Genomic DNA, 14,795 nt, shown 5'->3' on the forward strand with positions numbered 1-14,795 from the left:
CAAGAAAGGACTGAAAAGAGGAACAAGTCCCAGAAGTCAAATCTAAGAGCTAGAAATATGGGCTGAAAAAAAGCAGCTGAACTAATTTGTTGAACTTCATATCTGACATGATTTGTGCAACAAAACTAAAAATGCTAAGATACAGAGTTTAGCTTATATTTTCATCATATTGAATGCTTGTAAAAAAAAAATAGTGTTTCTTTAGGTATTAGTTCAGTCACCAAAAATGGAACATATTAACCTAACAACATTTATGATTATACTAAGGGCTCCTTTTATCAAGCCGCGTTAGCGGTTTAACGCGCGTAATAGCGTGCGTTAAACTGCCGGCCGCGCTAGCCGCTAATGCCTGCCTTGAGCAGGCGGTAGTTTTTTGACCAGCGCGGGGGTTAGTGCGTGATTAAAAGTCGCGCGCGCTAACCCCGCTAGCGCGGCTTGATAAAAGGAGCCCTAACATTTATAAAATAAATCTTTGAAAATCCAAAGTAGTTAAATTATGCTATTAATAAACTTCATTGCTTAAAAATAAGTATACAGTATTTGGTGAAATCAGAAGTTGCATGTTCTCTAATCAGAAGATAGTGGAATATATTGAAGAACTAAGGCCAGTACTGGGCAGACTTGCACGGTCTGTGTCCCATATATAGCCATTCAGTTGAGGGTGGGCTGGGAAGGGCTTTGACGGCTGGGATGGTTTAGATGGGTTGGAATGAGCTTTGATGGAGACTTCAATAAATGGAACCTAAGCACAATACTGGGCAAAGCTCTGGATTTCTGGCCCAGAAAAATCTAAGGAAAAGGGCAATTTAACTCAAATCATTAATTTATAGAGTGTACAGTTGGGCCATTTGGGTCTTTATCTGCCATCATTTACTATGTTGCATTGTTCATACATCAAAATGTTTTCATCTTGACAGGTATTCCCTCTGAGACATTCTTTTAGAATGAATCACATCTCCATATACACCTCAGCTTAGTAGATGTATGTCCATTTGGCAGGCATATAACTTTAGTAAAGATTCTTTTATATCAGATCTCACAGCATTAAACTGAGAATCTGGTTATTTTTACATTGTTATGTTTAAGTTCATATCAGCAGCACTTAATAAAACAAAAAAATATTGCACTCTACCCATCAGCCAACAGTCACAATCCATCTGAAGATATCTAAACCATGATTGCAAAATAAATGTGTAAATATGATACTGAAATATGATACTTTGCATATTGTACAATATGAGATCTATAGTAAAACCAAAAGTATGGAACGATATTACAATTTCCAACAACAAATTATATTTTATTACATGTACTTAGTGAACATCCATTTATTGAATTGTTGAGGCATTTTCTGTACTGTTTATTTTTCAATTTGTAGCAGGCTTGAAAATGGAGATAATGTATTAGGATTAGCGTTATCTGATTTGTGATTTCAATATAGCAAATAATTTAGGGCTATTGTTTTGTTGTTTAAAAATTAAAGCAGAATTGTAAGCCACAGTTGCGTGCTTGCCAATGCTCATTTATGTACTATGTATTATTGTGCTATATTACTACGTGTCTTAGTATTCTCAGAAAAAAACAATCTTCAGAAAAAAATGCCCTTTTCAGGTTATGATTTTACATACGAGGGGCCGCTGTAAAGTTCTCAGCCCCACCAAGAAGAGAATGATGTGGAGACAGGAAACTTACAAGTTATTCCACACTTTTCTTGACACTTTTAATTTCAATGATATGAAATGAAATGAAAAGCATCAAGGAAAGTGTGGAATAACTTGTAAGTTTCATGGCTCCACATCATTGTCTCCATGATGGGGCTGAGAACTTTTTAGCGGCCCCTCGTATGTTCCAAGCAGTAACATCAACATCATGGCTACAGAACTGAGGTACAATTCATTTCCATTTTTAAAAACTCATATTCAGTTAACTAGTCAGTAAGGATAAATTTTGTGATTGTTATTTGTGATGCTATCAGTTTATGCCTCCGAAATACAGTAGCACATTTTACTTTTGGTTCTTGCTCACGCTACTTTTTTACAGTTATAAATAAGCGAAATAAATGTAAGGCTTTAAAAAAACTGCTATTTTTATGGGTCTACTTTGAAGTGAAGCATAACATATGCCATCAGCAGTAAACCAAATAACTTTTTTTCATGTTCAGATGGATTGTAAGTTAGGGCCTAACATAGGTGGTCTTTTACTAAAGAATGGTGGATGATATCTGCCACAGGACCCATTTTACTCCTATGAGCCCTGCCGCAGATAGCATGGGCTAATTTTTAGTAAAAGACTCCATAGTTTCAAAAGGCAAACCTATCTAATTTGATTATACAAAGCACAGGTGTCAGCTTGTGCGAGCCTGTGGGTGCTAAGCACCCGTAATACTAAGCAAGCTCGTCCTTTGTCCAAGAAAGGATATAATTTGTGCTTTATGTAGCGCCCCCAAACATTTGGCAATGTTGGCACCTTTGAGTCAGAGTACCACCATATTCTGCCCTGCACATCATCGAGGGCCTCTTTTACAAAGCCACTGTAGCAATTCTGCGGCAAATGCACCAAAGCCCATTCAATTCCTGTGGGCTTTGGTGCATTTGCCACAGGAGAATCATTATTGCCGCTTTGTATAAGGGGCCCAAAATGTGAGCACTTAAAAAAAAGTTTTTCACAAAAACCACAGTTATTATTTTACTGGTATTGCTTTCTTTTTTTTTTTAATAGTGTACACATGCAATGCATAAAAAAATAACGTTACAATACTTTTTGAACTTAAAAATGTATCCTTCTGCATAAAATCATTTTCTTGATTATTACTGCACCAAAACACTTCACATGAAATGAGAAGTGATTTGTAAGTCTTGACTCCTGTCTTAGGGGGTCTTTTACTAAAGCTCATGCTATCTGCCACAGGGCCCTGCTGCAGATAACATGCAATAATCATTGGTAAAAGACACCCTTAGTCAATACTTAATTGACACATTAATCTGTTAAAAGGTTAACAGGAAAGAAACTGGCACAAAAGATAAAAAGAAGAGAAAGATTGCTAGTAGTGCAGAGAAGTGACTGCAACAAAGCTTAGCACTGGTGATTTGTGAAGAGGCCAAGGAGGACTTTTACAGTAAAAGAAGACACCTTCCAGCCTCAGGCTAACTTTTTTTTTGCCTTAAAGAATCATCTGCCTTTACCATCTTTTCACCCCATCAAGAATTAATCTGGTACACAAGTGAACAGTATTAGATGGGAGGAAGTCACACAGCTGTAATCTGGTTAAAGAATCACTCCCCCCCCCAAAAAAAAAAAAAATAAATAAATAATAATATTAAATCTGGACCTCTGAATTTACAACTTTGAATTGTCTATAGGAGAAGCGATTGCATGTTTATGGTTGTCAGTTAGGGGCCAGATTTTAATGTTATTTTCTACCAGTTCTTAGCAGTGTTAAGGATGAAGGGAGGGTGGAATTTGGAGTGATTATAATTCAATTTAACTAATCAGATCTACAGCTATAAAGAAGTTTGTTGGTCTGGCGGAAAACGCAATGGGAGAGAAGAGTAGGAGCTGCAGGCATCTGTGAGGTCAATCGCTCAGGGAGAGGATGTCACAAAAATGTGGTCAAGATCGGCAAAGTATACCGCAGGGCGCAAAGACCTACAATGCAGCCCCATACAATGGGGTCTCCTTCCATTCACCACTACCAAGGACGGGAACTCTCCAAAGACTGACACAATAACTACACGATTTTGATGGTGTGTATGAGGGGAAGGGGGGGTGGGCAGTGAGAACTAAAAATTAAGCTGCAGTAAATGAAAATGAATCACTTCATTTACATCTAGGAGCTGGAGAACAATCAGTCACCACCATGGTGCCCTTGTCAGCTTGGGAGTAAGATGAGTAATTTGCTGAAGCATCTGATCTCTTAAGGACTTCCTCAGAGAGCTTATCCAGCCTGCCCACCGGCCGAGTCTAGGCACCTCAGATACCCTGACTGCAGCGATCTTCCCCAGTTGCCGGGGCGCCCTGTGCTCTGGAAACAGAGATCCCCACAGTTCAGCTTTCTGGAAGGGGGGGGGGGGGTTGTTAGCCTGTCCTCTTGGAAAGTCTGTCGCTGACACCTGGCTCTGCCTCAGCCCCTCAACAAAGTTTCTTACTCCTACGGCTGCTAGTTAAAACAACCTCCCTCCCCCAAAAAAAAAATTTAAAAAAAAAACCTGTACCACTAGGAGCTAAATATTACTGCAATCAGTCGCGGCAGTTTAAAATTTCCAGATTGTTGAAAACTGCGGTTTTTTTTTTAAATTATTATTTAACAAGCTAGCAGTGCAAATACAGTTATGGCATGTGTAAAAGTCTGAGCTAGAAGATGATCAAGACTCGTGAATGAGGGTGCGAGAAGAGTGAGACGGAATGCAGTCAGGTTATGAGCAGCTAAAAGTCGGCTAAAGAGGAGCACGCGCCAGAGGTGGCCGCACACGGACAGACTGACAGAGAGACAGACAGAGCCTGAAGGGTCAGGAAGAGGTGGGGGGGGGGGGGTGAGGGAGGGAGAGAGAAAGCTGCGAGCAGCGGGGAAGATCTCAGCCTCTCTTACCTTGAAGGCCACGGGCAGGGTCTTGTTGCAGCGCCAGTGCGAAGGCAGCACCGAGCAGAGGAAGTTGGGGCTGTCGGTCCGGACCAGCTCCGCCGGGTGGTCGGCGATGATCTCCACCATGGTGCGGTTATCGTGCGGGCGCAGCCTGGGCACCGCCGCCGCCGCCTCCTGCTGAACCGACACCGGGCTCACGTCGCTCATCTTCCCGGCTACGGGCTGCAGGCTGCTGGAGGGGGGGCTGAACCTCCGGCTCGTGCTCGGATCTATGGGAATACGCATCACAACAGCCACAAGTTAGCAAAAGGGGGGGCCACTCGGGGAGCGGTGGGGGCTAGGGATGGGGGGCAAGGGACAAGGCACCTACAACAACAAAAACAAAAAAAAAAATTAATAACAAGAGTCAGAAGAAACACGAAGGGGGGAATAAAAGAAAAATCAAGTGCAGCAAAATGACCCCCAAAATGAAGAAAAGCAAAACAACAACAACAACAACAAAAAAAGAATGTCTTTTGGGTTTTTGGAAGTGCGGCAGTAAATCAGGCTTCAAGTTTTAGTTTAAGTTCCCGCTCGATGGTGACATGAGAGTCAGCGAGAATGTGTTTTTGAGGCTTGAGGAGGCCGGTCTCAGCTCCCGGATTGTGGCGGCGGCGGCGGTTGTGGCAGAGGAGAGCGGGCGCACAGCGTGACCCTGGCTCGCTGAGCTGCTCTCGCCGCCTCTGCTCTACTCTCTGTGTGTGTGTGCGTGTGTGAGAAAGAAGGGCTATGTGAGCGCGCGCGCCACCCCGCGCGCTTGTGTCCCGGGCTCGGGCTCTTCTGCAGCCTCCTCGCGTGAGTCTTTCTCTGCTGGGACCGGGTCCTCTCAGCAGCGCGCGCGTGTGCCTGCCTTTTTCTCTGGGCAGCGCGAGATACCGGAGTGCCCCTCGCGCCCACCCTCCCCCCAACCCCCACCGCGGGGCAGGAGTAGCGCCACGAGCTGCCCGAGCTTCGGCTAGCTAAGCTGCGAGAGGACGAGAGCGCCGAACGATGAGAGTGCAGGGCCAGCGGTGCACCGCATCCACGGGCTCTTCTTCTGCCTCGATGCTTTCAGGGTCACTTTTATTAGTTGTGGTATTTTTGCTTGTTTACTGGTTTTTTACACTGTCCGCAAATCTCAAGGACTAGAATCTTTTAAAATATGGATAATGTATGTAGAGAGGTAGAGATGACTTCGCTTAAGTATTTGCTCTCTCTGACTGGGCGCCTTTCTTGGCAGCTGATTTTCTTCAAACTGAAGTTGCTGCTTGCACGGAAACTTGCAGAGATGGATTTCAGCAGAGGAAATAACGATAATAATAACACGAGTCTTGTTTCCTCTGAGCGTTTCTTCCAAAAAATGCAGGAATGCTCTTGGTCTGATGATATTTGGGGGAGCACCAAATATTTGTGCTGTCCGATATAGTTTTGCTTCAGGGAAAAAAAAAAGAGCTGACGTTCGACTTTTCCTTCAACGATCAATTCAATGTTCATTAGAATAAACAGGAGACAAATAAAGGCAAAACACAGGGAAAATCAGCTAACATCTAATTTTTTTCTGTAATGCTGTGGTTCCAATTAAATCGGGAAATTGCTGCCTGTTTTATCCCCTGAAACTTTGGGGGAACATGATAATAAAGTTCAGTATTCAAACATTTGTTTGTATAGTCTACAAAGAAATTAAAGAAAAATATAAATTAAATTATGTCCTGTTATCCATAAGGGTTAAAAAGTTTATTTGCTCCTCAAAAAAGTTGTGGTCTGAGAATAAAGGAGTTGAAAAGCCGCAGTTTGTGCCCTAAACTGTGTTTTTTTTTTTTTCTTTAGAGGCTGGGATGGCTAATGATTAAGTTTTTGTGGTTTATATATATACAGTCACTCTGCTGGGGAGCCGATCATTATGCTGATGAGACTCTGAAACACGTGGTGTCTAAACGCAGTCATCAGATCCTGCGTTCAAAATAAATAAAACAGTGTGTGTCTCTTAAAAAAATAATAATTAAAAAAGAAAGTCTTGTCTTTCTCGCCAACAGAGGGCAACTGATGAAACCGCTTAGTTGTACAGGTTTTTGCTTCTCCTGCGTTTCTTTTTTTTTTTTCCTTCTGCCTGCTCTTTTTTTTTTTTAAAGTTAATGTAAGTCTAGTCTGCGAAAAAAAAAAAAAAAAAAATCAGCTGCCAAGATTTAAAAAAAAAACACCAAAAACGCATTGGGAATGGATCGTGAAGTCGTTTTTTTGAATGAAATCTCTACAGTCCCTCGCCCCTTGCAGACAGGAAGGCAAGAACCGTAATTGTTTTCTGTAATTTTATAGCTCTCGTTAAAAACAATTTATCAACCTAATAGTAATAAAGGGCAAAACACTTCCCCCTGTGGGTCACAACCTATCAAAATTCTCTCTATGACCTCCGTCGGGTTTTACTTCTGCTGTCGGGCTTCCACCAGCTCGTGCCTAGTGCTCTAGGGAGGGGAGCTAGCTGGGCTGGACGATACAAGCTCCGTGGGTGCTAGACCCCCCCCCCCCCCCATATCCAGCAAACATCTTCACTGTGTCCAGGGAGGGTTCATTTATTAAGCTTTAACACCCGCAGTCTGAAAAGTTGATTACAGAAAAGCGGCGCAATAAAGGCATTGGCTGCTTCAAAAACGTGCGCCTGCGAATCTCCAGGCCTGCGTCGTCCCCCTTCCCCTATATACAAATTAGCGAAGGTAGATAAACCAAATAAGTGGAGGGGAGGATTCTCCCGCCACCTCCTTTCTCAGGAGGAAAAAAAAAAAAGTGTGCAAGTAACGAAACTGACGAGACGCCGTTTGGTTCGGAAAGCAGGCGCGGTGACTCATTTCCCTCGTTGGCTTCTGTGGTGGGGCAGCGCGGGCGGAGGGAAGGTGAAGTAAGAGCCTGCGCTTTTCCGTCGCAGGGGAGAGAGCCTGCGCACAGCTAGTGCTGAGGCGGCAGGTAGAGGGAGCTCAGCAGCCTGAAAGAAGAGGCATCTCGGGCTGTGTTGGAGAGTTTTCATGTAGGGGTTTCTGACGTGCTTGCTATTTATCTTATTTTACTTTTCTAGACTGGTGACCATGAGGAATGTGAAATGTTCCTTTGCCGTTTTATTCTTTTTTTTTTTTTTTTTACAAAGGGTGCTAAAGCTTACATTGATACTTTGGTACTCGGTTAAGAGGACATGCAGTATTTTTCTGCCCAACAGGTCTTGCTTAAATACATAAGAAAAAGTGGCCTGGAGAGGTGAGTTAGGAGAGTGAAATAATGGGCCATCAGTTACTTCTGAAATTAGAGGTACTGCTGTTTAGAATATGATCTTCTACTGTAATCAACTAGGCCAATGGTTCTCCCACTCGTCCTGGGGACTCCCAATCAGTCTGGTCTTCAATGAATATGTATGAGATAGATTTGTATGAGCTGCATATTAACTGATAACCCTAGAGAACATATTCTTCAAGAAGTAATTTATGAATGTTCAAAATCACCATTCTGCATGGAGTAGTTTTCATATATGTATAGCACCCTTCTGGGTCAAATATCCAAAATGAAAGATATGTTCAAAAATTAGGAATTTACACAGTACCTGCGATTTCAGTACTGGTTAACATATTACAAGGCTTTAAAAAATCTGGAGACAGTTTAATTTTTTTTTTTTTTCGTTATTGTCACCTATGTCAGAGTATAATAACAGAATATAAAGGATTACTGAACTATTTCCCATAACATTTATGGGATGACTGAAACACTACTTAGTCATATAGTGCTACAAACTGAATGTCATGCTGCGCAGATATTAATAGAGGAGGGACAGTCCTTGTCCTGCACAAATGTAATAATGAGCCATGAAAAATCATATTTTTACCCTAGAAACAACAAAGTAAATGGACATTCTCCAAGGTTAAAGGAAAATAGAGTTTTATCCCAGGTGAAATGATGGATTATATTATTAATAAAGACAGACATGGCTAAATTATCTTTCTACCCAACTATACCTGTATATTTAAGCCTAGCTTTACAGTGTCAGGTTAGTGTAATAAATTATAGCCTACTCTATATTATCCCAGGACAAGCAGGCAGCATATTCTTAACGCATGGGTGATGTCACCAACGGAGCCCCGGTACGGACACTTTTAACTAGAAAATTCTAGTTGGCTGCACCGCGCATGCGCGGGTGCCTTCCCGCTCGACGGAGGAGAGCGTGGTCCCCAGTTTCTTCGTTTCCGCGGAGCGAAGAAGACGCATGTATTTTTCATCGGCCTTTGAAATATCGGATTTTGCCTTCCTGCTAGCGTTTTTGTCTTCCTTTTTCTTCTTTTACCTTCGGGTTTCTTTTTCGTTGTAAATTCCAAAAAAAAAAACTTTGTTTTCTCTTTATTTTTCGAACCGGCCCCAGCGGGGCCTGTTGTCACCATACAGGCCTCCGGTTTTGATTTTGCGGAGGCCGTGTTTCCCTTCATGCCCCCTCAGCCGGGCTTTAAGAAGTGCCAGCGGTGTGCACGCCCAATATCTCTCACTGACCCGCACAATTGGTGCCTACAGTGCCTGGGTCCAGAGCATCGAGCTGACACCTGCACCCGCTGTGCTACTCTTAAAAAACGTACATTAAAAAATGGACAGATCCAACAAAATATTATTTTCGGCACCGGATCTGCCATGCAATCATCCGCGCCGTCAACGGCATCACAAAAGTCGGCACCGACTACTTCGACACCGCCTGATCCTTCCTCGGGGTCGCTGGCACCAGGTAAGCCAGCTAAGAAGCCTTCCACTTCCCTTGAGCGCCCTCCTGCCACACCGGCGACGCCGGTCCTCCCGGCATCACGCCGACCCTGCAAACGCTCCGCCCCGATTTCGGTGAGTGCCTCGTCATCGGCCTCCTCATCGCCGGGGCATGGAGCGGCACCTATGGTACCGAAAAAGAAAAAAGCGGTACCGGTGCCCCCTCTGGACGACCGCATTGCGGCCATACTCCAAACCCAACTGCAGGAGCAACTACAACAACAACTCCAGCACTTGTTGCCCACACTGTTGGCCCCACTCCTTTCGGTGCCGGACCGGCCCGAGCCTCGCACCACACCACCAGTGTCGACACCATCGGTACCGTTGAACACCTCCATGCCGGTACTCGCGGCTGAACCACTTCATCCTCCGGTGCAACCACGCTCTGATGCCGACCCTCCCCGACATCGAGACCGACACCAGTCCCCCCGAGACCAGGACCGGCACCGATCTTCCTCCCCCGGTACCGTCTCGATGCGCTCTGGCAAATCTCTCTCTAAGACTCGCCATACTGAGCCATCCGCACCACCGTCCCGTTCCGCGCATACCGACGTCAGGGACCCGGACTTATGGGAAGAATCCCCACCCGGTACCGATGATGAGGCTTCATCAACGGACGAGGAACCATCGATGGTCGATACCAGTTCCAAACCTGAACAGTCCTCATTCACAAAATTTCTACGAGAAATGTCGGCAGCTCTGTCTATCCCTTTGGAGTCCAACTCTAAGAAATCCCAGGCTTTCCTTGACGCCCTGGACTTCGAACAACCCCCCAAAGAATTTTTAAAGTTACCCGTCCACGACATCTTACGGGAAACTTTTTACAAAAATTGGGAAAACCCTCTCACGGTACCGGGTGCACCTCGAAAACTGGATAGTTTATATAGGGTCATTCCTATCCCGGGGTTCGACAAACCTCAACTACCCCATGAATCCCTTCTAGTGGAGTCCACTTTAAAGAAACCCAGGGCTCCAGTGTTTATGCCTCTACTCCTCCTGGCAGAGAGGGCAGAACGATGGATAAATTTGGCAAGCGCCTTTATCAGAATTCCATGCTTGCCAACAGAGCTAATAATTACACCTTCCACTTCTCCTTCTATATGAAGCATTTGGTGCAACAACTCTCCTCCTTCCAAAAGTACATCCCTGAACGCAAGGTCCCGGTTTTTCAACAACAACTTTCCAGTTTGCTCCAACTCAGGAAATTTATGGTGCGCTCCATTTATGATTCTTTTGAGCTGACCTCTCGAGCATCTGCCATGGCTGTTGCCATGAGGCGCTTGGCCTGGCTGAGAGTTTCTGACCTCGATATTAATCACCAAGACCGCCTAGCCAACGCACCTTGTCTTGGTGATGAACTCTTTGGGGAGTCCCTGGACTCAACTACCCAGAAACTCTCGGCACACGAGACCAGGTGGGATACCCTGATCAAACCTAAGAAGAAAACTCCTCCTGCTCGCCCCTACAAACAGCAGTCTTCCTATCAACGCAGGTTCTCGGCCAGACCTCTCAACCCGCCTCAACAACAACAGTCTCGCCGGCCTCGTCAGCAGCACCAGACTCAGGCACGTTCACAGTCTCACCCACCGACCAAGCCTCTCCCGCAGTCAAAACCATCTCAGCCTTTTGACTCTTTTCTCCAGGGCATAGCCAGTCTCCCACCATCCTTGCTTCTTCCTCAGCTGATAGGAGGACGTCTTCAACTCTTCCTCAACCGTTGGGAGGTCATCACATCAGACCTGTGGGTCCTCAACATCATTCGCCATGGCTACTCTCTCAATTTCCAGACTCTTCCACCGGACAATCCTCCCATAGTCTGTTTCTCACTCCACTCAATCCCCCCTCCTCCTGAGGGAGGTCCAATCCCTCCTTCTTCTCAATGCCATCGAAGAGGTACCCCCAAACCAAAGGGGTCGGGGATTCTACTCCCGCTACTTCCTGGTTCCCAAGAAGACAGGAGACCTCCGTCCCATCCTCGATCTCCGGAACCTCAACAAGTGTCTGGTCAAGGAAAAGTTCAGAATGCTCTCCCTTGCCACGCTTTACCCGCTTCTCTCTCAACACGACTGGCTATGTTTCCTAGACCTCAAAGAGGCCTACACTCACATTCCAATCCATCTGACTTCACGTCGCTACCTCCGATTTCAGGTATAGCACCGCCACCATCAGTACAAAGTGCTACCCTTTGGCCTCGCATCATCACCCAGGGTGTTCACCAAGTGCCTTATTGTGGTGGCGGCCTTCCTCAGGTCTCACAACCTCCAGGTGTTCCCGTACTTGGACGATTGGTTGGTGAAAGCTCCTACGTCTCCGCTTGTGCTATAAGCCACACAACACACCATCTCTTTCCTCCATCTCCTGGGGTTCGAGATCAACTACCCCAAGTCGCATCTGCTTCCCACACAGCGACTTCAATTCATTGGAGCAGTTCTCGACACCACTCTGATGAGGGCGTTTCTTCCCGCCGACCGACAACGGACCCTGCTCCATCTCTGTCGTCACTCCATCCCAGCTCGGCAGATGATGGTCCTCCTGGGCCACATGGCCTCGACGGTCCATGTACTTCCTCTGGCACGACTCCACCTCAGGACACCTCAGTGGACTCTAGCCAACCAATGGTCACAGACCTCGGATCCTCTTTCTCATCCCATCTCTGTGATATCGTCTCTTCAGCAATCTCTTCAATGGTGGTTGAACTCCTCAAATCTTTCCAGGGGTCTACTCTTTCATCTGCCCCCTCACTCCATGACCATCACCATGGATGCCTCCTCCTGTGCGTGGGGAGCTCACCTGGGAGATCTTCGCACTCAGGGTCTCTGGACCCCTCAGGAGCGTCTACATCACATCAATTTCCTGGAACTCAGAGCCATGTTCTATGCTCTCAAAGCCTTCCAGCACCTTCTCTACCCTCAGGTCCTTCTTCTGTGCACAGACAACCAGGTCGCCATGTACTACATAAACAAGCAAGGCGGCACCGGATCTCCCCTCCTCTGTCAGGAGGCCATCCGCATCTGGTCCTGGGCCACGGCCCACAGTCTCTTCCTCAAGGCTGTATATATCCAGGGCGAACAGAACTCCCTGGCCGACAATCTCAGCTGCATCCTTCAACCTCACGAGTGGACTCTGGATCCTCCCACACTCCGCTCCATCTTTGCGCGCTGGGGCACTCCGCAAGTGGACCTCTTTGCAGCTCCTCACAACCATCAGCTGCCCCAGTTCTGTTCCAGACTCTTCTCTCCTCACCGTCTGGCCCCGGATGCATTCCTGCTCGACTGGACGGATCGGTTCCTCTATGCCTTTCCTCCACTACCTCTGATGTTGCGGACATTGTTCAAACTCCGCAGGGACAGAGCCACCATGATTCTCATCGCTCCTCGGTGGCCTCGCCAACACTGGTTCTCCCTCCTGCTCCAGCTCAGCTCCAGGGAGCCCATTCCTCTTCCTGTGTTTCCTACTTTACTTACACAGCAGCATCAGTCTCTACTGCATCCCAATCTGTCCTCGCTCCACCTGACAGCTTGGTTTCTCTCGGGCTGACCTCTCCAGAGAACCTGTCTCAGCCTGTCCATCGTATTTTGGACGCCTCCAGGAAACCGGCCACCCTCCAATGTTACCATCAGAAGTGGACCCGGTTCTCCTCTTGGTGTCTACTTCATCATCACGATCCCGCCTCATTGGCGGTAGAAACTGTACTGGACTATTTGCTTTCTCTCTCCGACGCTGGCCTCAAGTCTACCTCAATCAGAGTCCACCTCAGTGCCATCACTGCGTTTCATGAGCCTATCCTCGGAAAACCTCTCACGGCTCATCCCCTGGTTTCCCGGTTCATGAGAGGCCTCTTCAATGTCAAACCACCGCTGAAGCCTCCTCCAGTCGTCTGGGACCTGAACGTGGTTCTCTCAGCCCTCATGAAACCTCCATTTGAGCCTCTTGCCACAACTTCACTCAAATTTCTGACATGGAAGGTGCTTTTCCTCATTGCCATCACCTCTGCCAGGAGGGTTAGTGAGCTACATGCACTTGTCGCTGACCCACCTTTCACGGTTTTTCACCATGACAAGGTAGTTCTGCGTACCCATCCTAAATTTCTTCCCAAGGTGGTCTCGGACTTCCACCTCAACCAATCCATTGTGTTACCTGTCTTTTTCCCTAAGCCCCATTCTCATCCTGGGGAACAGGCATTACACACGCTGGACTGTAAGCGTGCCCTTGCATACTACCTTGACCGTACCAGGGCTCACCGCTCGTCCCCTCAGCTCTTTTTGTCCTTCGACCCTAACCGTCTAGGTCGCCATGTCTCTAAACGGACGCTTTATAACTGGCTTGCTGCCTGCATTGCGTTCTGTTATGCTCGGGCCGGTCTCTCACTGGAAGGTGCTGTCACGGCCCACAGGGTCAGAGCTATGGCTGCTTCTGTGGCTTTCCTCCGCTCCACGCTCATCGAGGAGATCTGCAAAGCTGCCACTTGGTCCTCAGTTCACACATTCACTTCTCACTACTGTCTGGATGCCTTCTCCAGACGGGATGGGCACTTCGGCCAATCTGTGTTGCAAAATTTGTTTTCCTAATGGCCAACCATCCCTCCTCCCTCTCTGTTAGCTTGGAGGTCACCCATGCGTTAAGAATATGCTGCCTGCTTGTCCTGGGATAAAGCACAGTTACTTACCGTAACAGGTGTTATCCAGGGACAGCAGGCAGATATTCTTACGACCCACCCTCCTCCCCGGGTTGGCTTCTTAGCTGGCTTATCTTAACTGGGGACCACGCTCTCCTCCGTCGAGCGGGAAGGCACCCGCACATGCGCAGTGCGGCCAACTAGAACTTTCTAGTTAAAAGTGTCCGTACCGGGGCTCCGTCGGTGACGTCACCCATGCGTTAAGAATATCTACCTGCTGTCCCTGGATAACACCTGTTACGGTAAGTAACTGTGCTTTATTCAAATTAAAATTGCTTTACATATCCAAAATAAATATTGTTAAAATGTCTATTTTCACCCTCAAGAATCATTCATTCTTTATTAATTATACAATAACTTATTATCAATGTTAGTGTTTTCCATATTTTATCTTTTCTGTTTTAGCTTTCTCAATGCCTGTGCAATACCCCTAAATCACATTTCACAAATTTGCAGTTTAATCAATAAGAACTTACATTTGATAATGTAATTACTGAATATACTTCTGTCTGCAGCCATTGAAATTTTAGGGTGTACACAGAAAAATCCATATAGGATTGTTTCATTTTATTGGTTTTTGGATTTAAAAAAAAATATTTTTTCTTTGTTTTGTTTCATTTCATTTTAAGCCTGCTTAATTTTTTTTACAATGTGTGGGGTTTTTTTTTTTTTTTTTTGTAGTGCATTGTTTTTTGTAATTAAAATGCTAAAATACTTTAGTGGAGACCACACCTTCAAAAAGATATA

The 14,795-nt window shown here is 45.9% G+C and overlaps 1 protein-coding gene across 3 annotated transcripts in view; it reads right to left on the bottom strand.

Annotated features, from left to right (window-relative positions):
* The window catches only part of RUNX2 (RUNX family transcription factor 2), a 204,597-nt gene extending 197,489 nt beyond the window's left edge, over positions 1-7,108 (bottom strand). For 2 of the 3 annotated variants that reach the window (XM_033937113.1, XM_033937111.1), the window contains exon 1: positions 4,586-5,890. In XM_033937113.1, the coding sequence (XP_033793004.1) occupies positions 4,586-4,864 (279 nt within the window). In that variant the 5' untranslated portion in view covers positions 4,865-5,890. Of the gene's footprint in view, positions 1-4,585; positions 5,891-6,980 lie in introns of those variants that run through there. The other variant, XM_033937112.1, reaches the window with a different exon arrangement.
* Between the last annotated feature and the right edge of the window lie 7,687 nt (positions 7,109-14,795).

This window comes from Geotrypetes seraphini, chromosome 3, assembly GCF_902459505.1.
Source record: "Geotrypetes seraphini chromosome 3, aGeoSer1.1, whole genome shotgun sequence".
Taxonomy (NCBI): domain Eukaryota; kingdom Metazoa; phylum Chordata; class Amphibia; order Gymnophiona; family Dermophiidae; genus Geotrypetes; species Geotrypetes seraphini.